This window comes from Aquila chrysaetos, chromosome 8, assembly GCF_900496995.4.
Source record: "Aquila chrysaetos chrysaetos chromosome 8, bAquChr1.4, whole genome shotgun sequence".
Classification (NCBI taxonomy): Eukaryota; Metazoa; Chordata; class Aves; order Accipitriformes; family Accipitridae; genus Aquila; species Aquila chrysaetos.
This window is the reverse complement of record NC_044011.1, coordinates 17,982,945-18,010,126: the sequence shown is the minus strand read 5'-3', so window position 1 is coordinate 18,010,126 and position 27,182 is coordinate 17,982,945. Positions and strand designations below refer to the sequence as shown.

General features: G+C 38.9%; 2 protein-coding genes across 21 annotated transcripts in view; one reads left to right on the top strand and one right to left on the bottom strand.

Moving 5' to 3' along the window:
- The window catches only part of SERAC1 (serine active site containing 1), a 28,405-nt gene extending 9,053 nt beyond the window's left edge, over positions 1-19,352 (top strand). For 12 of the 17 annotated variants that reach the window (XM_030022864.1, XM_030022860.1, XM_041125477.1 and 9 more), the window contains 10 exons: positions 1,306-1,434; positions 2,825-2,938; positions 4,578-4,740; positions 7,561-7,711; positions 8,535-8,676; positions 9,480-9,580; positions 13,497-13,594; positions 14,121-14,303; positions 14,786-14,929; positions 16,866-19,352. In XM_030022864.1, the coding sequence (XP_029878724.1) occupies positions 1,306-1,434; positions 2,825-2,938; positions 4,578-4,740; positions 7,561-7,711; positions 8,535-8,676; positions 9,480-9,580; positions 13,497-13,594; positions 14,121-14,303; positions 14,786-14,929; positions 16,866-17,002 (1,362 nt within the window). In that variant the 3' untranslated portion in view covers positions 17,003-19,352. Of the gene's footprint in view, positions 1-1,305; positions 1,435-2,824; positions 2,939-4,577; positions 4,741-7,560; positions 7,712-8,534; positions 8,677-9,479; positions 9,581-13,496; positions 13,595-14,120; positions 14,304-14,785; positions 14,930-15,269; positions 15,418-16,865 lie in introns of those variants that run through there. The other 5 variants (XR_005933026.1, XR_005933027.1, XM_041125472.1 and 2 more) reach the window with 5 other exon arrangements.
- A 4,178-nt stretch (positions 19,353-23,530) lies between these two features.
- SYNJ2 (synaptojanin 2) overlaps positions 23,531-27,182 on the bottom strand; it is a 70,221-nt gene continuing 66,569 nt past the window's right edge. For 2 of the 4 annotated variants that reach the window (XM_030022851.2, XM_030022853.2), the window contains 2 exons: positions 26,587-26,789; positions 23,532-24,783 (listed from right to left, as the gene is read on the bottom strand). In XM_030022851.2, coding sequence (XP_029878711.1) covers positions 23,986-24,783; positions 26,587-26,789 — 1,001 coding nt within the window. In that variant the 3' untranslated portion in view covers positions 23,532-23,985. Of the gene's footprint in view, positions 24,784-26,586; positions 26,790-27,182 lie in introns of all 4 variants that reach the window. The other 2 variants (XM_030022847.2, XM_030022854.2) reach the window with 2 other exon arrangements.

Genomic DNA, 27,182 nt, shown 5'->3' with positions numbered 1-27,182 from the left:
GGAGTGTTGATCAATTATTTTTCCTGGACTGTATGTCCACATTACATATTTATCATCAGTGAAGTTTGAGTCAGTTACCAGTCTGATACAGACACTGCCTGTCTGTACCTAATAGGCAATGCGAAGCAGTCTTATATTAAGTCATCCTAGATTGCCTTTTTGATACTGACAGAATCCTACACATAGGGAGCACTCCTGGAGGCCTTTGCATCCTCACTGCTAGTGTAGTGCTCTGCCGTAGGCCCACCTCTTTATTGCCAGCTTTTGTGTACCAACAAATCTGTATTGGATAGATTTGGCCCTGGTTTGTTTTTATGTTAATTTGTAAGTGTATATATATATATATATATATATATATATATATGATGGTTTGAGCAATCATGTCATCATGTCAGCTTCTTCAATAAACAGAATTGGCACACAAAGCATAATATAAGAGGTCTTTTGTAATGCTAGTAGAATGAATGCTGGCAGAAGTCTCTGTCAGAGAATACCTGTATATCTTAAACCAACAAGACTCTGAAAACCAGCGTTGATCGGTAGTGATATTCTCAGTTTTTGCTTTCTTATCTTTGTAACATTACATGACAGTGAATCTGTACCTGTCAGTCCTGAAGAACTAGGTTATACTAGTCTATGGTTGTGTATATGCTTTATTTTTACAGCAGTATGATTGCTAGGTGATTGAAGATAAGAGTTCCCAATCTGCTGCTTAGGAAGTTGAAACAAATCATTGTGTCAGCAAGTGTTGCTCTGCACATCAGATATGTCTCTATCTCTGATTGTGGCAAGGACTAGAATAACTACAAGTTCCATGACTGTGGGCAAATAAAATTACTTTGAATCTATTTTCCTGTCATCTACCCTGGATTATTAAATTAACATCTATATGAATATTTTGAAGATAAAATATTAAAAGAAATGTCTGTATTTTTTACTACTAATTTTTATGTTCATTTTAATGGAGCAACTCCAAAAGTACTATGTAGTTAGGGGTGAACTTTTAAGTTTCCTGTGCCAAGAGAAACTGTGTTTTTTCTTCTGCCCTTCAGACCTATTAGAATAAGGCCACCAAAGTATGAAGTTTAGAGCTTGCTTTTCATCACTTAGTGGTTTTAGAATTAGCAGTTTCCAAAGTCTTTACAGGTGTAACTATTAAACCGAAGTTGCAGCGCACTCAAGTGCAGGGTTTGTATTTTATGGCCTTATTAATATGGCAGATTCCTTTATTTCAGATCTTTCTTTTCTCTGTTTTGCTTCATGCTTTGAACAGAACTAAAAGCTATTTGTGCTTACTTCTTACAGGATTATCCCATAGAAGATGAACTTCGCTTGTTGTTAGTATCTTTACCTCAGACTGGTCTTGATCCATGTGTCCAGTACTTCACGTCTCTTGCTTTACGTGAAAGTAGTCAGACTCTGGCTGCACAAAGGGTGAGTTCCCACCTGCAGAATAGAGCTATTTGGGTTCTTTGTTCCTGCAGAGCTCAAAGATACAAACCTATTTCCCTATTTTTGAGCATTATAAGAGGAAGAGAAATACAGAGACTTTGTGACCGTACAGCATAAGTAAAATCTCTTCTACATGTAGTCAGTCTGCCTGAAAGCTTGTTTATCTTTCCCAGCTGTACTAGTTGGTCTAGTGAAAGATTATATCTTTACCTACAAGCCTTCCCTTAAAGCAGATATTTCAACGTTTTGTCCAGAACATTTCCTTCCCCTTGCAGTGCTCATAAAATGATTTTTTGCATTTTGTCTTACCGTTGTTTGAGTGTTCTGTTACTGCTAAGATGATTAAACCTCTGTTAAGTTTTACTAGCAAACTGGTAAGTTGTTAGCACACCTTAAATAGTAAACTCTGTCACATGGAAATGCATCCCTGTAACAGGTCACTGTTGCCAAAACCAGAATTGGAAGAGCCAAGTGGTCTGTTTGTGGACTTGGAAACTAGGAATTCTTCAACTCTGTCCAACAACTTCCTACGTGGCTTTAGGAACATCATTTAAAGTGCTGTAATTGCTTAAAAATAATAATTGTAATGCCAGTGCCATCCACTATCTCTTGTGCATTTTATTTTTTTCTGTAAAAGTGGTGACTTTTTTAATGGGTGATTATTATTTTTTGTAAGATGCTATAATAAAAATGACTGTCATATTTTAATAATGATGCCAGTCAGGCTTTGTTTAGAGATTCAGAGTGCAATAACTCTTTATTTCCTATGACACACAGTTATGTGTAATATTTTTACGCTGTCACTCCTTTATTGCTTTCACAGCCAGAGCTCTTGCTACAACGGGAGCTTTGGTAATATACCACATATGGAGGCATTTTGATAATCACGCTGTTCTAGAAAACTGGTTTTTATTGAGGTTATGCTGGTCTTCCTACTACGTAATTGAGAGAGACTGGTCTTCAGACGCTATGCTATGTGTTTAAGACCTTTTTTCCTCCTCTTCTCATTTTTGCAGCTATGGAAATCTAGATGCAGTCTGATTTTTCCTTTTTTATGCTTAAGCAAATGATCTTAAAAGACGACATTCATTAACAAAATGAAAATCCTACATTTTCACCCTTTATTGTATGGTTTGAAGTTAACAGACTATGGAGACTACTGACTGAAAATCTAGTTAATATTTTCAGTTAAAAATAGTAGATATTTTTATGGTGTACTGTTGTGTAATTCGTACATTTTGAAAAGTGCATGCATGCTTTGCACTCTTTATAGCAATTTCTGTAGATCATTACACACTTAATGTTTTAGTTTAGAAATACTTTATGTAGCCATTTGGAATGTGGTATAATTTTTAACTGATTCTCATTTCAGGGAGGCTTGTGGTGTTTTGGAGGAAATGGACTTCCATATTGTGAAACGTTGAGTAAAATCCCTTCAGAGACAGTGGAACTCTTTTGCTTGCAAGCTTTAGTGCAGCATTCTAAGGTAATTTTTCCTTTAAACTATAACTGAAAAGCTACATTTATAAACATTCCTTTCTAATGCTCTCTCATATATTGGGAAGGAGTTGCCATTTCCTTGTCTTCTACCCCTCACCCCTTCTGTAAGGATGTTCTGACAACTGAGACTGGTGTGAATTGGAAGGCAGCATAATAAACTCATCTTTTCTCATGGGAATTGTATGTAAATTCTGTTACTGTTTCTAATTAGCCCATAGAAGTTCCCCTGTAGTACACCTGTATGTATCTTTCAGGAAGTAAAAGGGCAGCTCTGACACAGAAAAGCAGGAGAGAATGCCTGAAGTCTGGATACCTTTTCTGTATAGGGCTACCTCCCACTGACACCCAAAGTCGTTGGAGATTGATATCATGAGGAAACACTTAGTGTTTCCATTCTACAGCTTCTCAGTAAGCGAGATACTGATGATGCGAAATTCTCAGTGCAAACTATGTGTGTATTTGTGTTGGTGTACCTCAGCTCAGAAAGCTTACAAGCGGTCTCTTCTTACGGCTCTTAATGTAACTCTAGTGCCAGGTTTCCAGAAAGCAAAGTAGCTTCATGAATTCACTCTAATCAGAAGCCAGAAAGGAATGCAAACCTTGGCTATTCACAAAGGCCCTCTTTCAAGGGTCACTGCCTTTGGGCAGGATATTGCACAGCATGCAGCTAACACAGTGCATCTTCACAGGACCAGTCTGTTCTTTGCAGACACAGATGAAAAGTATGGAAGACTGTGTAACAGTGATTCGTCTCGTTTCCTATCGCTGCACTCTTCTGTGTGCACTTAATTGCTCAGAAGCCAAGCACACTGAGAAAGTGTTGAGAATGCCAAATTGTTATTGGTAGTAGGGATGGATAAAGTGCACTTTGCCAGTATTCCTTTCATGTCTTCCATATACATAGAAATTCTGACGTAGTGTAGAATTTGTTATATTCCAGATTTTCAGTTTAAACAAGTTGTGACTGTACTCATTCCGAATGTGTGTCTGTCTTTGTTGAAAGCCACAGACTTGAGGACCATAACTACCACACATTTTTAAGCACTGTAGACAACACGTTCAAGTCGTAAGCATTTGGCCAATATCGGTAGTTGACACTACAACTAATTAGTGCATATTCATCTGCTTGGACTAGAATCTGTTGTTGCCCTTAAGATCAATAATGATCGCAGTACTATTTGGAATATAGAAATGCCTTTACATTTCAAAGAGAAGGGATTATAATGATTGCATTTTAGGTGGTAAACAGGAAGACAAGTAGCTCTGGTTGAGATAGTGCTTTAAAGAATGCAGACAATTGTCCTGTTCAGACTCTTGAACTTTAGTTGAAATTTGATCACGGCAAGTGGAGAGCAATCTCATCTCCCTCAGATGTGGAGGAGAGTAGAGTGATGGTACTCAGCATCTTCGGGGTTGTCAATCCATAGAAATCATGCATTTAGCATATTAAAATATTTACTTCCTTTTCAACTATGGCATAATAAATTCTAGATTAATAAGAATTTCTGTGTAGTAAGGGCTCTGCATTATATCAGCTCCTTAAAATTCCCTGCTTTGTGAATTAACAGCGTCTCAAAGAACCTTTTGCAGAACATCTACTTACTGTATTTACTGTATAATGCTAGGTTTCTTCTCACTGTGATAAAATTGAAGCTAAAGGAGGCCTTCAGCTACTACAGAGGATATACCAGCTACGTAAAGATTCAGCAAAAATACAAAGGAATATAATTCGCATTATTGGAAATATGGCTTTGGATGAACGTCTTCATTCATCCATAGTACGTGCAGGTAAGAGGAAAGCAAATACAAGCAGTCTGAATGTCTGATTTCTATTCTAAAATTTTCAGATGATTTGGTGCTTTTGTAAATTGCAAAGGACCATGGTAGTGGTGTCGGTTTTATATTTGGGGGGTGGGGAGGTGTTGTTGGTTTTTTTTAATACAAAAAATACAGACAGTTTAGATGGTGTTGATTAAAGACTCCTGTATGCCGTCTAGCCAATATATGTCAGTGCTACAGAGGTGTTCTAAGTCCGATGGATGGTGAAAATTTGGACTTGGTTGATGTTCAGTTCACATTACTGGCAAAAATTTTTTTACTTTCCTACTCTTACAGATCATCTACCTTGTAGATTTTTTTTTTTTTTTTTTTTTTTTTAATTGACTGTGTTTTAGTCTCGTAAAAGAACAGACCAGCTTGCAGTCCTTACCTTTTGGAACAAAGTGAAACATGCCTTCCTGCCCTCCCTTGTTTCATGTTATGCTAGTAACTTCTGCTAAGCTTTGGTTTGATGCCTCTTTTTTAATACCCCTAAATATCACAATGAAAGTTCTGTATCAAATAAATAATTCCCAATGTTTTATTAGGAAAGAAAAATAGAAAATATCCATATGCTGTTGTATATCTCCAAGCTGGTGTCTGCCTCTTAAACACAGTGTGCATTTTTTAATCTCCCTGTTGCAAAAAGGAGAAGTAGCAAAGGCACAGGGAAAGACTGTGAGGGTGATTAAAAATTTGGAATGGCTGTTGTATAAAGAACAAATAACTAGACTAAGACACTTAGTATGGAAAAAGCAACTGAAGGATTTATAAAAACCTCACTGGCGTAGAGAAGGCAGAGAGGGAATGGTCATCTGCTGTTTCTTGTAATGCAAGACCAAAGATACTTGTACCTGAAATTATCAAGAGGCAGAACGAGTAAATGTATATTTTTTTTTCCACACAGTGCATGACCAAACTAAAACTGGCCACAAAACATTGTGATTGTTGAAGACTTACAAAGCTTCAAAAAGTGATTAGACAAATTCATGGAAAGAAAAATCTATAAAGCTCTACACACAGAAGCCAAATTGCTTGCAGAAAACTGAGAGGGTGTAGTGGAGAATCAGCACTATATACTTGCCCTTTTATTGCTCTATGTTTTTATTGTTCCACAACTGCCATTACTGCTCACTTTTGGAGAAAGACAGGTGGAGTACAAAGGCCATTGGTCTGAGCTCTAGCATCATCTTACATTCTTAGAACAGCTGCTAAAACCATATGTGTAGAGGAAGAGATTGTAACAGAAGAGTCAGCAGCTCCCTGGGGCAGAGCTGTCAGTACAAATGGAATTTTAGACAGTGAACTGGACTCCAGAGATGAGCAGTTGGATACTGCTGGTCAAGAGCTGATAAGACTTCTCTTTTATTGCTGGATGATGCATAGGAAGAAAGAACCTCTAAGGTTCTTTTGCTTTGCAAAAACTGCTGGCACAGGAAGAGGAAGAAAAGCAATGATACACTGTGTAGTAGCTGTGATGGGGCATCTGGAGGCAGAAGGGTTCTGAACACTATTTTGACTATTCATCTTGGCTCATTTAAGAGAAATGCAAAACCAGAGACCTTGCTAGTTTTAATCAGACTGGCTTGGCAGTCTTTCATTGTATTTGGGGAACTGAAAATAGATTTTAGGTAGTGTTCCTCTTAAGGAGAACTTGCACAGTGGTCAACATATATTCTGGTTAGAAGTGTAATTTAAATACATAATTCTTAAAAAATTACAGTTCTCAAAGGTACTTGTATTTAAAAAAACCTCACATGTCAATTCATTCTTTTCCTCAGTCCACAGTGAACTAACTATCTTGAATTAGCAACTTACAGGCTATACTAGCAGCAACATATTGTACATGATTTTGAAATAATGCTCAGGCAGTAAATTGTTTCTTCTTTTTCAAATCAGCCTCCATTTGAAAAATCTCTCTTCAAAGTCTTCCCAGGTTTTATTTATGAACTTGACTTTAATGTAATTGTGATTTATAGGCCACTTTTGCTAGCAGCAACAAGATTTATCAGGATTTTAAAGAAATGTGTGTGTGTGTATGTGTGTGCATAAAAGATATTCCTTGCATTTCTCAGTAGTCTATAAACATCCCCATCCATGTCTAAGAAACTATATATTACACCCTAGGTAAGGTATTATAAAGTGTCTGGTTTTTCTTGAAGTAGCTATGACTTAGAATTTTATTGAGGATTGTATCAAAGATTTCCTTCATTAATTCTCTTGTTTCTTAGGTATAAATAGTATACTGTTTTTAGAATAGCAGGGACATTTTAATTCCTTAAATAGTTTTTCACACACTGGATTTTAAAATTAGAAATGGTTGTATTCTCACAGCAAGCATCAATTTTTCCACCTGCCGTTACTCCTGTAGGTTGTTTTCTATGTCTGTCTTATGCTTTAAGCTTCATTTTCTCCCTGGGACATTTCTTTTTCTTGCATCTTACCTGCCAAAAGAGACTTCAGATCTGTTCTCTCTCTGACAACTGCACTGACCTGCTAATACACTTTCTTTTTCCTCTGAGAAGGGCTTCTCCTTCAGATCATAAGCTGCACAGTAGTAAAATACATTGCCTCCTTGGTGCTCTGGATTTTTGAATTTTGGAGGTTCAACTTACCTAGCATTGGCTTTCCTGTGGTAAAGAGAGTGGATTGAAATAATTTGTTTTGATGTTATCATTCTTAAGTTTTAACATCTATTTTCACAAGTATAGTTTGAAGGATGTTTCTGAATTCTTTTGTTTGGATGATGTTTCTAATTAGTTAACCTGCTACTTTATTTTTTCAATGTAGGTTGGGTTTCTGTACTTGCTGAAGTAATGAAATCCCCACATGTCATTCAGTCTTCTCATGCATCCAGAGCTTTGGCTAATCTAGACAGGGACACAGTGAAAGAAAAGTATCCAGATGGTGTTTATGTTTTACATCCACAATATCGTAGCAGGTAAAGCAGAAGGAGATATTGTACATGTTGTACTTCGAGTTACTTGTTATACTGTTCAGTTACAAAACTTTGTAAGAGTTGATGTCAGAGTGCTGCTGTACTGATGTCACCTGCTCCTCCTGTTCTTTGGTGAGTTGAGAGGACTGAATTTAGGTTCTCAAATAGGAGAGGAACAGAAGTGGTTGGAGCAGTCCACAACCATGAAAGGAGTATTATTGTACTACAATGGAAAAATCCAAACACAAGGCATGAGATGAATTACTGCTTTGCACGCATTGCAACCATTTAACCTTTGCACTGGCTGTCTTGGGATACAGTGCCTTGCAATTATTCTGCTGGCAGCAGTACCTGTTGGCCTAAGATGTACATATGCAGCTTTAGCTTCTTTTAGTAGTGATTGTGTATCTGGGACTGAAGCAGTCTCCAATGTGGTTATGTCACTTAGTAGCAACTATTCCCTGGCTCATTGGTGTTACTCAGGTTACAGTGAAGATCTAATTTGATGATAAAGCTGGAACTACTGAGCTGCATTAACAGTAGCTGGAGAGAATGGTGTTTTTCATTATAGAAGAAAATGACTTGTGAGGTGGGTACTTTCCATACCTCTTTTTATATCTCTCTTTCATGGGTGGATCCCTGTATTTTGTCTTGATCCGAGTAGCCTCTTTGAAACGTCATGAAATGTTGTCCAGAAGATAAGAAATCACATATAGTGTTAAAAATAGCATTTTGGCATCCTTTAGGTTAAACGTTCTGTGTAAACTTAATTTGCTAAAAGAATATGTACCATGCATCTCTTAAAAATGCCTATTTTTTGTATCAGTCAGCCCATCAGAGCAGACATCCTTTTTGTTCATGGTCTTTTGGGAGCAGCATTTAAAACCTGGCGACAGCAAGACATTGACCGGCGGTTGGATAAAAAGGCTTCAGAAAGGGAAGAGGACTATAGCCAGTGCTGGCCAAAGGTAAAAAGACAATAACATTTTCACTTGCGGCTGCTGTTTTCTCATTAATGAGAGCTCTCCAGAGTATCTAGAACTACACTGTCCTGGCAGTTGTGTTTTTTGAATCAAATGACTTGTAATCTGTTATACAAGTAGCACTTTCCAAGTTCCTGATATATTTTTTGTTAGCAAGCTGAAATTTTGAACAGATTGTTCTTGCAAAGGAAAATCCCCACTAAATTTAATGCTCGCAACATTATTCTCCTGCTAGTGAAAGAGGCGGCAATGGCTGCTTTCCTCATGCTTTTTTTTTTTTTTTTTTTAATATGGAATGTTATTGCTGAGAAAAAGATACTTAATTTAAAAGGAAATTTTATGTACCTTTTCTTACATAGGTGTCTGAGTACCTCAATTTTTGCAGATTACTACTTGAATATTGTTGGTAAATACGTAATTACTGCTTCAAGCAACTCATACTGGTATAACCACCAAAGTATCTCTGTAAAACTTAAACTGATCAGTCCAGTTGGTGATCTTAGTAATTCTTGTTTCACCCAGGAGAGGGAGCCAGGAACGCACGAGTTAGTAATCCATCTCCATCCTTAGCCTACTTTGTGGCTGGGGAACAACCTAGAGTTTGCCAGCATGTAATAAAAGAATAATAGTCTAGGTGTAAGATGTATTTGGGGATTAACTGAAGAGCAAAAATCTTGCTTGATATTGTCCCCATAGTAACATCTTTGCTCCATTGCTGATAAATTGCTTGCAAGAGTTTAAGTACTTCAATTATAAGTTCTTTTTGGTCTTGCTTTTCTTTAATTTAGACATGGCTGGCTTCAGACTGTCCTGCCCTTAGAATCATATCTGTGGAATATGACACCCATTTGAGTGACTGGAAAGCAAAATGTCCTGTTGAGGCTCACAGGTAACAAATATAGTGTCTGCACTTAGGAGGGGGGCCAGGAGGGAGACCTGTAAAACTGATCCTTGGGATCACCTAGTTTGAAACAGTGAATTTAACTTTTCCTGTTGCATTTGAAAATTGTTTGGAAAAACATTAGGTACAGTCATGGTATGCTTGAGGTTTTTTAGCTTCATAGGTAACTGTTTGTGGCAACTTCCTAAATTCTTACAGTCTGTTCTGCTTCATGTTTAGGGGAGACACTAAATTCTGCTATTAGTTGATATAAATATAACATCAATTTTATATCTTAAGGGGAATGTTTCTTAAGCTTAAAATTACCCAATAATTCTTCATAAGCACAGCAAAAAAATCACTGGACTGTGACTTTATGCTCATGATAAAATGAAGGATATAATTTTCATAGAATCATAGAATTAAGATCATCGAGTCCAACCATCAACCTAACACTGCCAAGTCCACCACTACACCACGTCCCTAAGCGCCACATCTACACGTCTTCTAAATACCTTCAGGGATGGTGCCCAACCACTTCCCTGGGCAGCTTGTTCCAAAGCTTGACAACCCTTTCAGTAAAGAAATTTTTCCTAATATCTGATCTAAACCTCCCCTGGTGCAACTTGAGGCCATTTCCTCTCATCCTATCACTTGATACTTGGGAGAGGAGACCGACCCCCACCTCGCTACAACCTCTTTTCAGGTAGTTGTAGGGAGCGATAAGGTCTCCCCTCAGCCTCTTTTTCTCCAGACTAAACAACCCCAGTTCCCTCAGCTTCTCCTCATAAGACTTGTGCTCCATGCCCTTCACCAGCTTTGTTGCCCTTCTCTGGACGTGCTCCAGCACCTCAACGTCTTTCCTGTAGTGAGGAGCCCAAAACTGAACGCAGTACTCGAGGTGCAGTCTCACCAATGCTGAGTAAAGGGGGACGATCACTTCCCTGCTCCTGCTGGCCACACTATTTCTGATACAAAGATAGTTTTATTCAAGTGCTAATTCCTGGAAAGAGATTCATATAAGTCTGATAGATAAAATACAGCAACTGTACCTAGTTTGGTCAGATAGTGTAATTGCCATTGTCAGAGGAATTGTGTTTTTACTGACCATGAAGTAAGCACATCAGAGAAAAATGCTACCTCCAAACATGTTCCTTCTAAAAATTAAAAATACTTTGAGCCTGTAAAGGTTATTTGGCTTGAATGGATTTTAGGCTTGTGTCATGGTTTAACCCCAGCCAGCAACTAAGCAGCACACAGCTGCTCACTCACTCCCCCCCACCCAGTGGGATGGGGGAGACAATCAGAGAAAAAAAAAAGTAAAACTCGTGGGTTGAGATAAAGACAGTTTAACAGGACAGAAAGGAAGAAAATAATAATAATGATGATTATAATAGTAATAATAATAATAATACAATAATAATAAAAGAATTGGAATATACAAAACAAGTGATGCACAATGCAATTGCTCACCACCTGCCGACCAATGCCCAGTTAGTTCCTGAGCAACAATCCCCCCCAAGGCCAATTCCCCCAGTTTATATACTGGGCATGACGTCACATGGTATGGAATATTCCTTTGGCCAGTTTGGGTCAGCTGTCCTGGCTGTGTCCCCTCCCAACTTCTTGTGCCCCTCCAGCCTACTTGCTGCCTGGGCATGAGAAGCTGAAAAATCCTTGACTTAGTCTAAACACTACTTAGCAACAGCTAAAAATATCAGTGTGTGTTATCAACCTTATTCTCATACTAAATCCAAAATATAACACTATACCAGCTACTAGGAAGAAAATTTACTCCATCCCAGCTGAAACCAGGACAGCTTAGTAATTGAGTTCAATGATCTTTAAATCGGATCCTAATCTGAGTCCTTCAAACACTTATGCAGATACTTAAGCATGTAACTAGTACTGTAGATTCAGCTTGTGTACTTCAGTGAAGGCACGTGCATGACTGCTTATAGGTTAAGAGTCTGAAAATTGGTTATGTTTTGTGTAGGGGATAAGAAAAATGAGCATGTGTATAATAGACTGGGAACTTGGTACTCTTTCATTCCCTCCTCTAGGGATACAGGAAGGATCAATGCAATTACTACATTAAAGAAAGTGTGTAAGCAGGGAAAAAATAAGGAAGACATGGCTGTTAAAATGCCTATTTGAAATTAGGCAAAACAATGACAGTAAAAAACATGTAGGCGATTACCTCTACAAGGTCCAAAGAAGACTGGACCTTGTAGAGGGACCTTGTACCTTGTTTTGCACCCAAAGAGTAATGAAGCTGGTGAAGGCTCTGGAGCACAAGTCTTATGAGGAGCGGTTGAGGGAACTGGGGTTGTTTAGTCTGGAGAAAAAGAGGCTGAGGGGAGACCTTATCGCTCCCTACAACTACCTGAAAAGAGGTTGTAGCGAGGTGGGGGTTGGTCTCCTCTCCCAAGTAACAAGCAAGAGGAAATGGCCTCAAGTCACACCAGGGGAGGTTTAGATCGGATATTAGGAAAAATTTCTTTACTGAAAGGGTTGTCAAGCTTTGGAACAAGCTGCCCAGGGAAGTGGTTGGGGCACCATCCCTGAAGGTATTTAGAAGACGTGTAGATGTGGCGCTTAGGGACGTGGTGTAGTGGTGGACTTGGCAGTGTTAGGTTGATGGTTGGACTTGATGATCTTAAGGGTCTTTTCCAACCTAAACAATTCTATGATTCTAAGAGAACTTTTTTCCTCTGCCCATTTGAAGTAAGTGTAATGGAAGAAAATTTGAAAAAGAAATAAACATATATTTATTTATTTATTTTCAGATAATGTCTTTTTTGTTACAAAATGGAAAATTACATTACCTGCTATTTATGGTCACCCAAGCATAGTATTTGATTATTTTATAATTTGATATAGTTAATAAAAAATGAAAGATACTGAAGGTATTTTTAACTAGCAGGAACAAAGATGTAGCATTAGAATTACAACCTTATGATTGCTCTAAGTGTATAGGCTCATTCACTGTTTCAAAAGTGAGTTTTTATGTCTCTCGGCTATCCTAAAGCCTATTGTTTGGCTGAGAAGACACATTTGGGTATACTTTTCATATGTGTTATAAAAGCAATTTCTAGTGAGAATGTGGAGAACCAGTAGAGATGAAGTGAATTACTTTGCACAGTGGTTGCCCCAATATCCTTATGTTTTCGTTATTCAAGGGTCCTCTGTCTTTGATTCTTGTTACACTGCAAGGAGTGACTATGTTGCACTTTCAAGCTTGGATTGGGAGTTGGCATTGGTTTTGTTTTGGTTGTACCACAGATTCGTTTTCAACCTCTAATGTGTAGCTTATCCTTTCCAGAGCTCAGTCTCTTAATTTATAAAGTGGAGATTATTGTGCTTTTGTACTATTCCAGTACAAAGCATTTGGAGATTATCGTCTGGAAAGTATAACAGACATTATCTGTGATTTTTTTTAATGTATTGGTTGATCATGCACTTAGTTATTAAATTCCTGTACATTGCTCCACATTTTGACTGTTGTTTAGCCAAGTATGTTTTTGTCAGACATTAGGTATATTCTTGCTTCAGGGGATAAAGTTCATTATGCATTGATGATGCTTTCATAAAATGAAAACATAATTTTGTTACAATGTGTAAATGAAACTATTTAAAATTCCATAAAGAGATTCGTCGAACTAAAGGAAATGAGTGGTGAGTGAAATTAAAATAAAACTTTCTGGCAAGATCAAGAAACTGAATTTAGCTCAATTCCTGTTGTCCTTGTGAAGCCAACCTTACGAAAGTTTCTGGCATTTTTCAATGTAGCAACAATAATTAAGTAATTAATGTTTTATGTACCTAACTCACTTTCATAAATGTGTAGCACTGAAAATTCATTCTAACATAGCCTTTTAACATATCATGCTCCATCATGCTTGTGTTTGTTTTTTCTTTGCAGGAAGTCTATTGCTTACAGGAGCAATGAGCTTCTCGACAAGCTCAGAGCTGCTGGGATTGGAGACAGACCTCTGGTGTGGGTATCACATAGCATGGGTGGTAAGCACATTGCCTGTTTGATATAAAGTATTTATTTGTTGTTATAGTTCAGAATAAGCTGTTAACTAAATTCAGAATAGTTTATCTAAAAAATTTGCAAAGACCTAAAAATGGAAAATAGATTTCTACTTTCTCAATGCATTATGTTCAATAGCATATACATTTTGGAAGGATTATTATTGCTGTTTGTTTTTACTGTGTTGATTTAAAACCACAAAATCAATGAGTTGAAATTCATGTAAATGGGAATCCAGAGGCAGAATTTTCTCCATGATCAGGCACATAGTAAATGTCATTAGCGACACTTAAAGCAAACCAAAATTGGATTTGTATCATTCATTGACATTTTATTTTAATGCCTCCTCAGGTTTGGTTTGGTTTTTTTCAACTTAATCTAACATATTTGACAAACTAAGAACTAATCAACTGAGGCAAGAATATGGTTAGTTGTTTCATGGATAATATAGCATGATCATTATTTTCACGGTGGTTTAAATCCCTGCATTAATTCAGTTTCTGTTGCCAGGTCTTCTAGTCAAAAAGATGCTGGTGGATGCTTCCAAGAATCCAGAAATGGATAAAATTGTAAACAACACCAGAGGAATCATATTTTATAGCGTACCTCACCATGGTTCCCAGCTGGCTGAATATTCTATAAATGCCAGATATCTTCTCTTTCCGTCTGTGGAGGTTAAAGAACTCAGCAAGGGTACGCTCACTTTGCTACCATTTAACAGCAGGGATCTATGCTAATCTGTTCGCGATGCTTTTTTTTATTGTGCTGTCAGAAAAAGCTGGATGTAAAAACAACAAACTCCCTTGTTATGTTTTGGGTTGTGTGTTGAATTACTGTAAGTAATTCTGAGTAACTGTTTCATTTGATTGTAGAGTCAAGGGGAAAAAAGGGAGTCAGAAAAAGTTTATAGAAGAGTAGTTTGGGCCATTTAGGAATGTAGTAACTCAACATGTGCTGGACTTCAGACTCTTATCTTCTAAACAATTCCATGCTACACAGAAACAAACAACTGCTGCATGTGATAGCAGGAAAAAGGGATTACAAACAAAATGCTACTTCTTTTAATGCAGTATTAATTTTTCCAAAACATCTCTTTAGGAATGCAGTCTTGCCAGACAAATGCTATAATCTTATGTTCAAGATAACACTGCAAAAATTATGTTGCTTTTTCTCAGATTCTCCTGCCCTTAAAGAGCTGAATGATGACTTCCTGTCTTTTGCCAAAGACAAGAAATTTTCAGTGCTGAGTTTTGCAGAAACCTTACCAACGCATATAGGCAGCATGATAAAACTGCATGTCGTACCTCTGGAATCAGCAAGTAAGTCAAATAACCATTTAATTTATTTAATTTTGTATATGTTCATGTAAGCATCGATGAGGAAGGATTATAAATGCTTTGGTAGAAAGACCTAGAAAAATACACCTGTTATGTTGTTGGGTTTTTGTTTAAACTTTTGGCTGAGTTTAAACTACAGTCTCCCTGCTGAGATCAGAGGCAGCTACATTTACATCTTAGAATAGCAATTGTTTGTTTTGATTTTTCTAAATGTGAGTAACACTTCCTTATTGAAAAAAGCGGGGTAGTCCCTGGTCTAATGTTACATTGTTGTAGTCCTTTCCTTTGTCATTATGAGTAACTGTTGTTTATCCTTGTATAGGTAGGCTGAATAGTGTTTCAGAAGCTCCCGCAAATTCCAGCTATTTCCTCCTTTAAAAAATAAGAGAGAAAATTAGCAAACTGCTAATGGAAGGAAAAAGTCACAAAGCTGTTTTTCAATGTTGAGTCCTTTATCTTCCATATCTCAGGTACTCAATAAATAGAGTTTGCCTCCTGAAAAGTTCCCTCCATCTTTTTGCCTTTTGTAGGAGAAGGGAGCACCAGCCAGTTCTTTCTCTTGCTTTGTTTATGGGTGTTCAACTTAAGGAATTGTTTTAAGTCTGATATTTTCAGGTTTTCCCTGAACAAAACCCTCTTCTGTGCTGCCAGAGGTACCTGTAAGGCCTTGGAACAGAAGCCATTACTTTGTTGGGTTTTTAGATCAGGCTTTCCATCAGCTAAATCCACTAGGTTAAATGCAAGGTTAGTTTCTCTGAAAAAGGCGGACTATATATCCCTGTTTTCCTGAGTCAATATTTAGTGGTATTTTTTCAGTATGTCTTCTCAAGAAGCAATTGTGTGGAAAATGCTGCTGATGCGATGTTATTGGTGAGGACTGAAAAACTGGGCATTCTTTTTTTTTTTGGTTTAACAAAATAAAATGAAAAAGAGGGCTGGATAACAGAGTGCACAAATAAGCACTGTGCACTTATAATTTTGTAGCATACTTCTCCTCTTCTAGAGATGACACACAATGCAGCACGTGAGCTCTCAAAAGCCTTTAGAGGATACATGACGGTTCAGTGGCACGCCACTCATTTTGTTAAAAACCCAGGCTGACAAGCAGTATGCTCACTGTTTCTTACATGCATGCTTGGGCACATGAAAGCAAACCTTCATCCTGCTCTAGTGTTATTTTACATGGTTAAAGATACAGAGTTCTAAGCAAAACGGAGGATTTCTCAGGAGGTTGAGTGAATAGATAATAAACTGGAATGTGGCAGTCACAGCATCCTAACTGGAAATTTCACTGGTAGTGATAGCTGTCAGGAAAGAATAAATGTTGTAGTGTGCACCAAAATGTGTAGCTGAAAATGGCTTACTTGTACTCTACAATAAAGCAATGTAAATTTTTCATTTCCCTGGAAATGTGTGTAGTGATTTGTGGCATATTTCAGGTTCATTCTAGCCCCATTTTTAATCTCCATATCAAAGTATTTTATAAGGAATATGGACAATTAGTGGTGATGAAAACCTGGATACGCTGGATTTAAACCCTCTCCATTTTCATGTCAATGCTTAAACTTCAGTCAGGACTTTGCTGTCAGTCAGGTGCTGGTGAATGAAGTTTTGATTCTTCAAAGTTGTCTGTATGGAGAAGTGTACATTTGTGTATTCCCAGTAAAGATAGTAGAACTCTGACCTAGTGGTTTACTAGTGTCAGTTTTGTAGCAATGTATAGCTCTATCTGACTATAACAGTGTGTATTGATGCTTTTAGCACATTAAAAAATAATGAAGACAAAACAGTTACACTGAAGACAGGAGAAGTTGCTTTTGAGAGATAAATTGTTAATGCAAGATGTGCTTTTCAGTCTAGGTGATCTTACGAACTTTGGTAGTTTTTTCTTCTTTCTCTTTTTTTTTTACTTTCCCAGAGTTAGGAATTGGAGACCTTATTCCAGTGGATGTTAATCATCTAAATATTTGTAAGCCAAAGAAGAAGGATGCTTTCCTGTACCAACGTACATTGAAGTTCATTCAGGATGTTTTAGCCCAAGAAATTGGAGACTGAGTTTTTTCTTCTATTTGGTGTAACACAGTAAGTTCTTCCCTAACATTTGTTAGGGGATCTGCAGAACTACAAAGATGCTATGTCAGTAGTATCTGCTGCTGAAATAATTTTCAGTACATCTCCAACTTAGACATCTCTCCAACTTATTTCTAAAATATATTCAAAACAAATACAAACCGAAGTCCTATGAGCTTGACAAAAAGAAAATGTGTGTTGGCTTAAAGTGACAATGATATGTTGACAAAATGCATGTAAATGCTCCAGCAATTTGTCTGGGAGGGGATGGGGATTCAGTGGAAGAGAAGTTTCACTTAGTCTACAGATATCCCTCTGAAGCAATACAGCTAGACCATGCAGAGTGCCCAGGATATCTTCTTTTAAGCGGGGGGGGAACTTGCTCTGGAGGTAGGTGATCTCATTAAGATAAATATGCATCTGGGACTAAAGCCTTATAGAGAGGATCAGAAAGAATTAACTGAGGTGGGCTATTTGTTGTGTCAAAGGGGACAAGAAGCATGTGGCTGCCTCAAAGCTTTGGTTTACTGTCCATGTTAAGTAGTGTGACTGAAGCCTGAAGAAGTTTATCCAAGTGAATGAAGGTAGCATTTTGGTCTAGTGGCCCAGTTACAGGAGTTTTTGTAATTCGCCTTTTCATTTAAGAGACCACCCAGATTTTTCAGCAAATATGGCATCTGTTTTCTGCATGAGAAAGACATAGGTTGGTAGGTTGTCTTGCATAGACAACTGTAGTTGTTTTTATCTGTTTGTACAAATGAAAACAAAACAAAAGAATTGTTCACCTTCTTCTACGTTTCTCTCTTAATCTTAGCAACTTGTGAGGTTGCTTTCTTTAAGACAGAGTGTATCTGGTCAGACTCAGGGCAGTTGTGTGCTTGTTCTCATGGAAGATACAGAACAGAGGCTTAGCTCTTTTGCTTTACTCTTGGGACGTACCAAGATGATATGTTCAAATCCATGGCTCGTTACTTATTTAGAAACTCTTTCTTTAGCTGATTTAAAGAAGAGCATTGAAAATGCTCAAGTGGAGCAAGACAAATGTAGGCCCTGACAAAACAGCTGATGCTTAGAGTTTGGAGCTCATGTAGAGAAAAAGTAAAGCAGGAAAAAATTCAGGTGATCATAAGGTCCCACTGGAAATGCAGAATATCCCAGATGTTTTGAGTTCTTGAAGGCCAAGTGTATATTGGTGTAGGTATAGAGAAAAACAGCAGTGTTGTCTTATTTGAGTTTATGCTTATGTTAAGGATACCTTAACAATACTGGTGAGAAATAAGTATTTTTAGGAAAAAAAACCCATCAGTGCTCAGCCACTTTTTTAAAGTCTTAAATGGTTTGCAATGTAGTTAAAAGCAGCCTAGTCTAATTGTGGTCTCTTCCCTTCCTTTCTTTCCACCCCCAACCCCTTCTGAAAACAAACATAGGCTATGATTAGGCTATACTGCCCTAGCTGACCATTTGTTAAATAAGGCCTGTATTGATGACAGGCTTAAGGTGTCTCTTAGCATCACTTATGTGAGATGGTTCTAATATCACTGGCCTTAAAATTATGGCTGTAAAAGCTACCAAAGAGGTGGGATGCACTTTGCAGTTCTGCAGGGGCTTGGTGCAGGTGCCAGTGACCATTGCAGTCCTGATAGGTCCTGAGGCCACCTCAGCTGTTCCCACTTGAGAGCACTCCAGCCCAGGAGGACACTACATCTGAAAATGCACTTCTGGAAGTTGAGCCTTGACCTGCTGAAGTTGTGGAGTAAAATTCACAAAAGCGGTACAGAGAATGTACAGCATGACACTGGCAAAAAGAGCATTTTTTTCCCCCTAACCGAGATGTAGGTAAGAACACTGCAAAGCAGTATTTCAGATAGAAAATGTAACAGAACTATCGTAACTTCTAAAGAGGTTTATACACTGTGGTTTAAACTTCAGAGTGTAAATATATTAGAACACTTCATATTCACAAAGTAGAGGGTATGTGGAGTTCATTGTGAATAGACAAGGCTTCTAATAACTGAATGCGTGTTTAGTGTGACAAATCTTGTATTGATTTTAATAGACTTCTTTGGCTTACAGGGATTCAAGTCAATGACATTACACATTAATCTCAGTAAATGCATCTGTGTTTTGTTACTGGAACTCTTGAGGCAACTTTCTCCTTTTTGAAGCTGTATGTATATACGTGTAACTTTTAAAACTAACATTTTGAGGTGTTGGTTTTAGGGTTGTGGGTTTTTTGTTTTTGGTTTTTTTTTTGAATATAGTAATGAAATGTGTTTTTAAACATGTGCTAGGTATGCCACAAAATGTATTAAAGGTGAATGATCTACCAAATGAATGCTCTGGATCATGTTTGCTTTTGTTAAAGACCTGCATTATTTTTTAGTGATTGTCTCATGCTGGAAGAATGTAATGTTTACCCTTCATCTTCGGTAAAAGGCATAGTACTGGGGGGCACAGCCAGTCATCAGTTTGTCCAAACTGAACAGTTTTTCAGTTGTGCTTTTAGATTTTGTAAAACTGTCTCCTAAAGCACGTACAGACATTGCTTTGAGGGCCGGAGGGTCTGTTGGATAGCATTCATGTCTGCTTCCCATTAGAAGCTTGTGCTTTCGTGCTTCCCTGGTGTCACATTAATTCAGAATAGTGCCTTTATGTAAATTCTTAGGTCTCAAACTATGCCTTTAATCCCATCTAGCTGGGAACCCAGCTGCAGATGTGGCTAGCAGGTATGTGTGAATTGTCTGAGAAGATGGTATTTCATCTGCATTGTGGCATCCAAGACTAAAACAGTAAGACAGGAAGGGAGGACTAATAGGAATTTGTCAATCCTCATGCACTTGTTGTCCAGCACTCTTGTATATCTGTATTGGTATTTCTAGTAGCAACAGTCATTAAGTCTTTAATTGCTGTGATTACAGTAGTGCAAACTGGCTTTCACTGTGATTTGTGCTCCATGGTGCCAGGCAGAGCAGCTACCTAGAAAGGAGAAATTTTCCATCTGGTGAAAATGTTAATTCTGGACAAAAAGGAAAAAGCAAAAATTTTGTTGTGTCAGAATAGAAATTCTAAACAATATTTTGGGTTTGGTTCTTTTTTTCTTTGGTTTTTTTTTCAGTGATCACCTACCTAAAAAAGTTAACTTGGGCAGTTGCTATACCAGGGAGAACCACTTACCCACCCAAACACACATGCGGCTGAACAACCAGGGCGGCTGAACAACCAGGATGCCTGTAGCAACTTAAAGTTTCTGGACTACAGGGTCCTGGGTGTGCTCACATGGTGTTAGTCTCTTGCCAAAGTCTCTCACATTGAATAAGGACACAGCAGTTTATATACTTGCATCTGGTAAATCATTCATATCTGGCTTCACAGCCAGCCTCAACACTTTAAGATTTCCAAGCGCTGCGTTTACAACATGAAAAATGTGATGGGATGGCCGCTCCCTACCACCTGTTATATAGCACTCAAGACTGATAGCTATCACTGAGAACCTTGGGTTCCATTGATAATGTCCCAGTGAGAATGGGCAGCAGAGCTGAGGACAGAGCCGTGCTGTGGGTTCCCTAGTTGCAGATGTCAGGTAACGATGGTTCAGATTACTTGGCCTCTTTTCACACTGTGGTGGGGCTCAACTTAATTCTGAACGAGAAGGAAAGAATCACCACCTCCTGCAGCCTGAGTTTTGTGTAGTGGTTTCCCAAACGCAGAGCAAGTCTGGCCCTGCTTACCTTCTCCTGACCATTAAAACTAGAACCCAGGTCACAAGCACCTCCCTCTGAAAAAATACTTGGCTGGGATGTTGGGCACCAGTGCGGAAGATAATATATTGAGACAGGAGATTCCTCATTCTTTGCTGTAACCTTTTCAGCTGGACTGTCTGTTCCTTTCCCTTGATTTGCTGCGATTGAACAGTATATGCTGTCACTGATAGTGTAAACCAGCTAGCTGCAGGGATTTATACTTCAGTGGGCAGCTTGCCACATACATAGACATAAGATATAATGCTAAAGGCCAGATACTTCTCTTATTCAAGGAGAGTAATAAAGCAGATTTTATTTGACTTGTATAAATCCACTTTAATTGGCTTTCCTGCTAACACTTTCATTAACATGTAAATTAGCTGTCTTAGAACTGTTAATTATCTTTGCAGAAAATGTTGGATATGGTCATATAACATACTCTTTCTTTTTTACTGCTCTTAATGTTTTATACTGAAATGTGCCCATAAATGTTCACTTTTTTTTTAAGAGGAGGACGAAGAGGCTCAGGCTCTGTGTCATCTTGTAAGGAAATAACTATCTTGCTTTGGCATTATTCCCCAGCCTGCTACCATGTTAAACTGACACTTGCGTAAGAAGCTTAGCACTGGCTTTCACTGGTTTGGCCTCTGAAGGTTTTGTGGGGTTTCTTAAAATGTCTGGCAAACGAGGGAGCAGAGGAGGATGGCAGGTGCTCAGACAAAGGCAGTATCTTCTCTTACAGGATGTCTTGCGTTCAAAATTTGGCAGTGGCAGTGACACAGGTAGGCGTTGCAAGTAAGAAAATGGCTGAATTCCCAGTTTCCAAGAAGCTGAGAACAAGCCAATTAATTTTCCTATGAAAAAAACCCAAACCTCTGAACTTTTTTTAATACATGTTTTCTGCAAAAAAAATCTGAAAATGAGGGGTTTTTTTCAACTTCACCAACTGCTTAAAAATGCTCTCCTTCCTTTAATAATAAAAGATCTTGATGCTTCTCTTAACAAGTTACCATGACAAGTCACAATCTGTTTTGTCATTTTTAACTGCCTGCTTTGAACAAATGGCATCTACAGTGTATGATTTTACTGCACAGGCAAGGCAAAAGCCTGCGCACCCAGAGCAGATAACAGACGCGTTTAGCACCGTGGATTATCCTCGCCAAAATCCTGGGCTTCTGAGAAGCATGACTGCTGGCTTGCTAATGAACGAGATGACTTCATAATGAACATCGAGTCTGCTTTGAGCGGAGCAGCAATACTTCATGAGTCAGCCCGCTGTGGTAAGTGACCTATGTAGACTCACCTGAAACACCTGCCTTATAGGCTCTGGTGGAATACTGGGTAAATGTAAGGGAGAAGCAAAGCAGGCGCATGGGAGTACTTACCTGGAGTTCCTGCAGTGGTTCACAGGGGGTGCTTCCCCTGTCTAGGCTGTCGTAGTCGGAACCATTGAACATGATCATCTTTTAAACCTCTCGTTTGCAAGAACCTGCACAGAACAGATTATGGTAGGCACTTGTCTGTTTGTTGGTCTTTCTTACTCTATGTGTTGCAGCTGCCTCCTAGGTACACTCCCTGTATGGATCCACAGTGCACCTGGGCAACAGCTTTATTTAGAGCGGTGCACATGCTTCTTAAAGTTGTCCTTAGCTGCAGTGGCCCATGTCTAGTTCCATTTCTTAGCCTTCCCAGGATCATGTCTGGTGATCCTACTGTTTCTCAGGGCTACCTGGCCCTCTGCTGCAGCACGGCTTTACCACAGCTGCTGAGGTGAACGGGAAGCACAGGGCAGCTCCTTCCCTGGTACAAAATAAACAGACTGCATAGCTGCTGATCAGCAGAAATGCACAGCGAGAGCAGTAGCTCTACATACTTCCACCCCCTGCTAGTTCGGTGTCCAAGTTGAGCTTTACTGTGGGTGAGCAAACTCAGTGTTAGGCTGTAAGTGACAGTTCCTCTCTGCCGGAGGGTTCTGCCATCCCCAGCCATGTGCTTGTTGCTTAGTTTCAGGACACAACAGCCTCTGTTACATGTGCATAAACTTAGGTTCCAAGACCAGCTCTTTCCTTATCTGCACTGGGGAAATAAAGGACTAACATGGCATTTTCTTAGAAAGCGGCAGAATGGGAATAGGGATGCTACTGAATTATTAAACTGTCTTTAGCATAAGACATTAATATGCTAATGACCTATGTCATCAGCGGGTCTTGGCTATTCACCAGATTTCCACAGTATTTGCATAGATAATATACAAGCAGACTATAGTGTTTCTTTAAAAGGGACTGTCATTGTCCATGTGCTATTTCATTGTAAAGTATGTTGTTTAGAGTTGGCTTGGTGTGAATAAAAAAACCAGGGTGAGTTTTGGAACTGTGGTAGAAAACCAGATAGGGATGCCTTTGATGTCATCATAGGTCAGAGCAGTATTTTGAGAGGCTACCCAGTCCTTTCAGAGTAGCTGAGGCATGTTATTACAGGGCCATTAACAGCATAGCACTTAGGAGAGGTCTGTTGTAATACGGGGGTTCACTTGCCTGGTCTGGAATAAGAACAGACATTTCTTGCTGATGCCTGGGCACCACCTCTCATGGTTCTGCTTTACAGCCTCCTAGTACACACCTTTCATTTTACTTTCAACACAGGAATGAGTTTAACAAGGTAAGTATTAGGGCTTGCCACCACTGCAGCTAGTTATGATCCACAAGAAGATACTGTCTAAGCCTTGTTTCCACAGTGGAAACCAAGTAGCAGAACAATACCAGTGTTACTGCTGTAGTTACACTGGTATATATTCTCCTTTTGGATGTTTGGTCTAGAGTAACTGTAGCAGTCTAACAATTCAAGATAAGGGTGCTTTATTTCAAGTGATAGAAATTGATTAATATATAAATTTCACAGGAAATGTTTTTCTTAAAATCTTTTTTCCATACACCATTACATGTTCTTACATATGATTTGTACCTGAAATGAAATAGAACAGCTTAAGATGGATTAATAAAAAGAAATAACTTAGAAATAAGAACTTTTCAAACAAGCTGTAGATAATGTTAGGTTGTATATACTCTATACACTTCCCTCCAGGGGCAGTATCTTTATCTTTAAAGATGAAAATGAAATGTAGCATGGACAGATGATCTGTTTCCTTAAATAAAAATCTTTGTGCAAAAGATTTATTTTTATTTTGCACCATAATTATGATTTCTATAGGAACATTAAGGAGACAAAATTTTACAATTCTAAATCAGTATTTGTCGTCTTCAAGGTATTTTTGTTTTGTTCTAAGACAAGCAGTTTGTTGAACCCTTCTGACAGTGCACTACTGTCTTCATCGTCACTAAATGTAACCCAGTGACTGAAATCTTTCAAGCTGGGGCGTTTTACATTTTCTGGAGTGTGTGCTGGAGAACTATCTGATGCTGTCTGTATGGAAGGAGGGCAGGAAGAATCCATGTCCACGTCCAAAAGATTGGTGTTCTCTGGAAGGGAGCTGGCATCTGAGAGCTGAGGATGCTGGCCTTCTGGTACAGGAGGGCCCTGAAGGTTAGCCATCAATTCTGCGGCATTTGGTGCTAACTGCTTAGTTGTGTTGTTTTCTGTGCTGGCAGAGGATGTAGGAGCTGAGACATCAGACTGTGTGGGGACATGAGCATCCTGAGTTTGGGGGCAGAACCCAGGATTGTTGTTGGAGCTGAACGTTAACCCACTAAAAAGTGGGTTGTCACTGCTCTGGAGAACTTGCAGATGAAGAGCTGCAGGAGCTGACTTCTTTCTTCGTGGTGGCACCTTTGGGGCAAAGGAAGTGTTTGAGGGAGACAGTGCGATGGCTTCAGCCATGCTTGCTGAGGGGGCCTGCCTTTCACTGCTCCGCTGGCTCTCCTGAGGCTTCCCAGGTTGTGGAGTTCTGGGTTTAGGGACTGGAGTAATCCTTGTCGGACTAAGAATAGCTCCAGCTTCTAGACAGGGCTCTGTCAAGCCAAAAGGAGACTGTACTGTCTGTTGGTCAAATTGCTCTTCTGTAGATGTAGCCTAAGGGAGAAAAGTAACAAGAAATTTGAGAACAAAAAGGATACCTTAAACTCTGAGTCACTACTAGTGCAAGTCTTACTGATGGCATTACTGAGAAAATGACAGTACTGGAAGAAAAAAAAAGCAGCACAATGAGGAGGCTTGACAGCAGAGTTTTACACTGTACCTGCTTGGTTCTGTTCTCCTGCATTGTGCCTTGGACCCGTGTTCATTTACAGAGTGCTATTTGAGGACAAGGATCCTACAGCCTGTTTGCTCCCTGTATGAGAAATACATCTCTTTCTGACCATCTCTCTTTCATGTTAGGATTTTGCTCCAGGCCAAATTAACACAGTTCTGAAGAGTTATTTATTTGTTACATCTCTCTGCTGACTAACATTATTTAAGCAAGAAGGCATAGGGAGGGCTAAATTAACGGGGCCATTAGCACATGCCTTTGGGTACATTCTGATACATAAGGCTGAAGAACAATTAGTTTAAGCTAACCCAAGAAATGTATTAATGGCTCTGTCATGTCTCACTGATGCTAGGAACTGAAGCTAAAAGTAAACTCTCGAAGCACAATCTAGCATATATTCACCATTTTAAAATACATAAATAAGTGGAGCCCAGCTCAGACTAAGAGGGCAGGGGCTGCTTCAGATTTCTCACACTTAGTGTGACTGAATGAAAGCATTTTAATTCTTTGCTACTCTCCCATAGTATTAAAAGATAATATACAGGCTTTTTAATGCCGTCAAAATATTCAGTCAGTATTTCACAATGAACATATCCCCTGCCACTTCTGTCTATATGCTGCTGTTAAGTTGCCTACATTAGATTGCATGCTTTTTTAACAATAGAGGTGGATCAGGTAGAGGTTTTCAAGTACATGACTCCCATCTGAATTTACTCAGAGTAAGGATTGGATAGAGTAAAAGTGAAATAGATATATTCCTGTGGGAGAGTTCATATAACTAACACCAGCAGAGGAGCCCCTCTCAGCACCTTTCAGGAGTGCCCTAGGAATGGTGACAACATAAACAAACAGACTGTTCCTTGTTACTGAATGTTCAAGGAAAGGGCACACACTTGTCTGGGTTGTTTTTTTTTTTAATTTTGTGAATCTCCTAAGTAGAGATTGCACAAAGTCCATGATAGAGAAGGGGTGAATGCCTTTACAAAGGAAGGTAAGGCAGGAGTCCTAACAACTTAGAACAGAGGTTCCTAGCAGAGGTTCTGTCAAAGGAAGAATATAAAAGGTTATATTTGTCTCTCTCTTGTACTTAAATTGCTTTCACCATTATTCACTTTAGCAGCTCTAGAGGTGAAGAACTATTATCTTCATTGTAGAGACCTGACAGAGAGACAGATTAAACCCCCAACACCTACAGGTTTGTATTTTTAAGAACCTGAACTCTTGAGTAGAATCCAGAATCCGAAGTGAAAGGCTGAATCCCATTATAAGATGTGTGAGAAAAGTTAGATGTTCCTGAACAGGACACAGAGGAGCATATTGATGAAGAAGCTGCCTTAAATCAATACAGAGCAGACCACTCGTGATGTGGTCAAAAGTAAACACTGTGACAAAGAGGGGATGAGTCTTAAATCCCGACAAGATTCAGACAAACCAGAAGAAAAGTAACAAAATCTAAGAGAATGGACTGACAAATAGAAAAGCTGAATATGGCTGAGTAAGGAACTCAAGCCTGTTTTTCATTTCTGATCTCCTAGTACACTTTTATGCCTTGGTGACTACAATACACAAAATCATTTTAGCGCCTGCTAAGAACTTTAATATGTGTTTTGCTGCAACTATCTTACATTTTCTGCCTTGACTCCGGTCCTTTGCAGAGGTACTGGCTTTTTTGTAGTTGGAACTTTGGGTGGTGGGCGATGGGGCACAAGCACTGGTCCTGCCTGCGACCCTTGAAATGATGCTGACTTTGTGATGCTGGGAAGAGGCTCGAGTTTGGTGAACGTTTGGTTTCTAGTTGGAGCAGGCTTTACTGCATCATCCTGTAGTCCTGAAAGCAAAAACAATTAGCGTCTTGGCTTGATCAGAATGTAGCTTCAAGATAATTTCTTTCACAATCATGTTTCCCAAAATCTGCATGCCTAAAGGGAATGTTCTCAGGCAGGGAAGATAGGTTTTAGAAATAAACACAGAGCTTTGCAATCCTGACACACTTGTAAGAGGCAGTTAGGGGAAAAAAAATCCCCTGTCTGAAATAATTTCATGCCAATACAGCAGTGTTGTGCCACCATTTGGCCAAGTAGATAAAACACTGCCTGAGAGTTCAGGAGTACTAGACTCAAGTCCTGAGTCTCCTTTTGCCCTCGTCTCCTTATCTGGATAATCAAGATAACGATACTGAGCACATCTTGTACTTTGGGAAGAACTGTAAATGCCAAGTGGT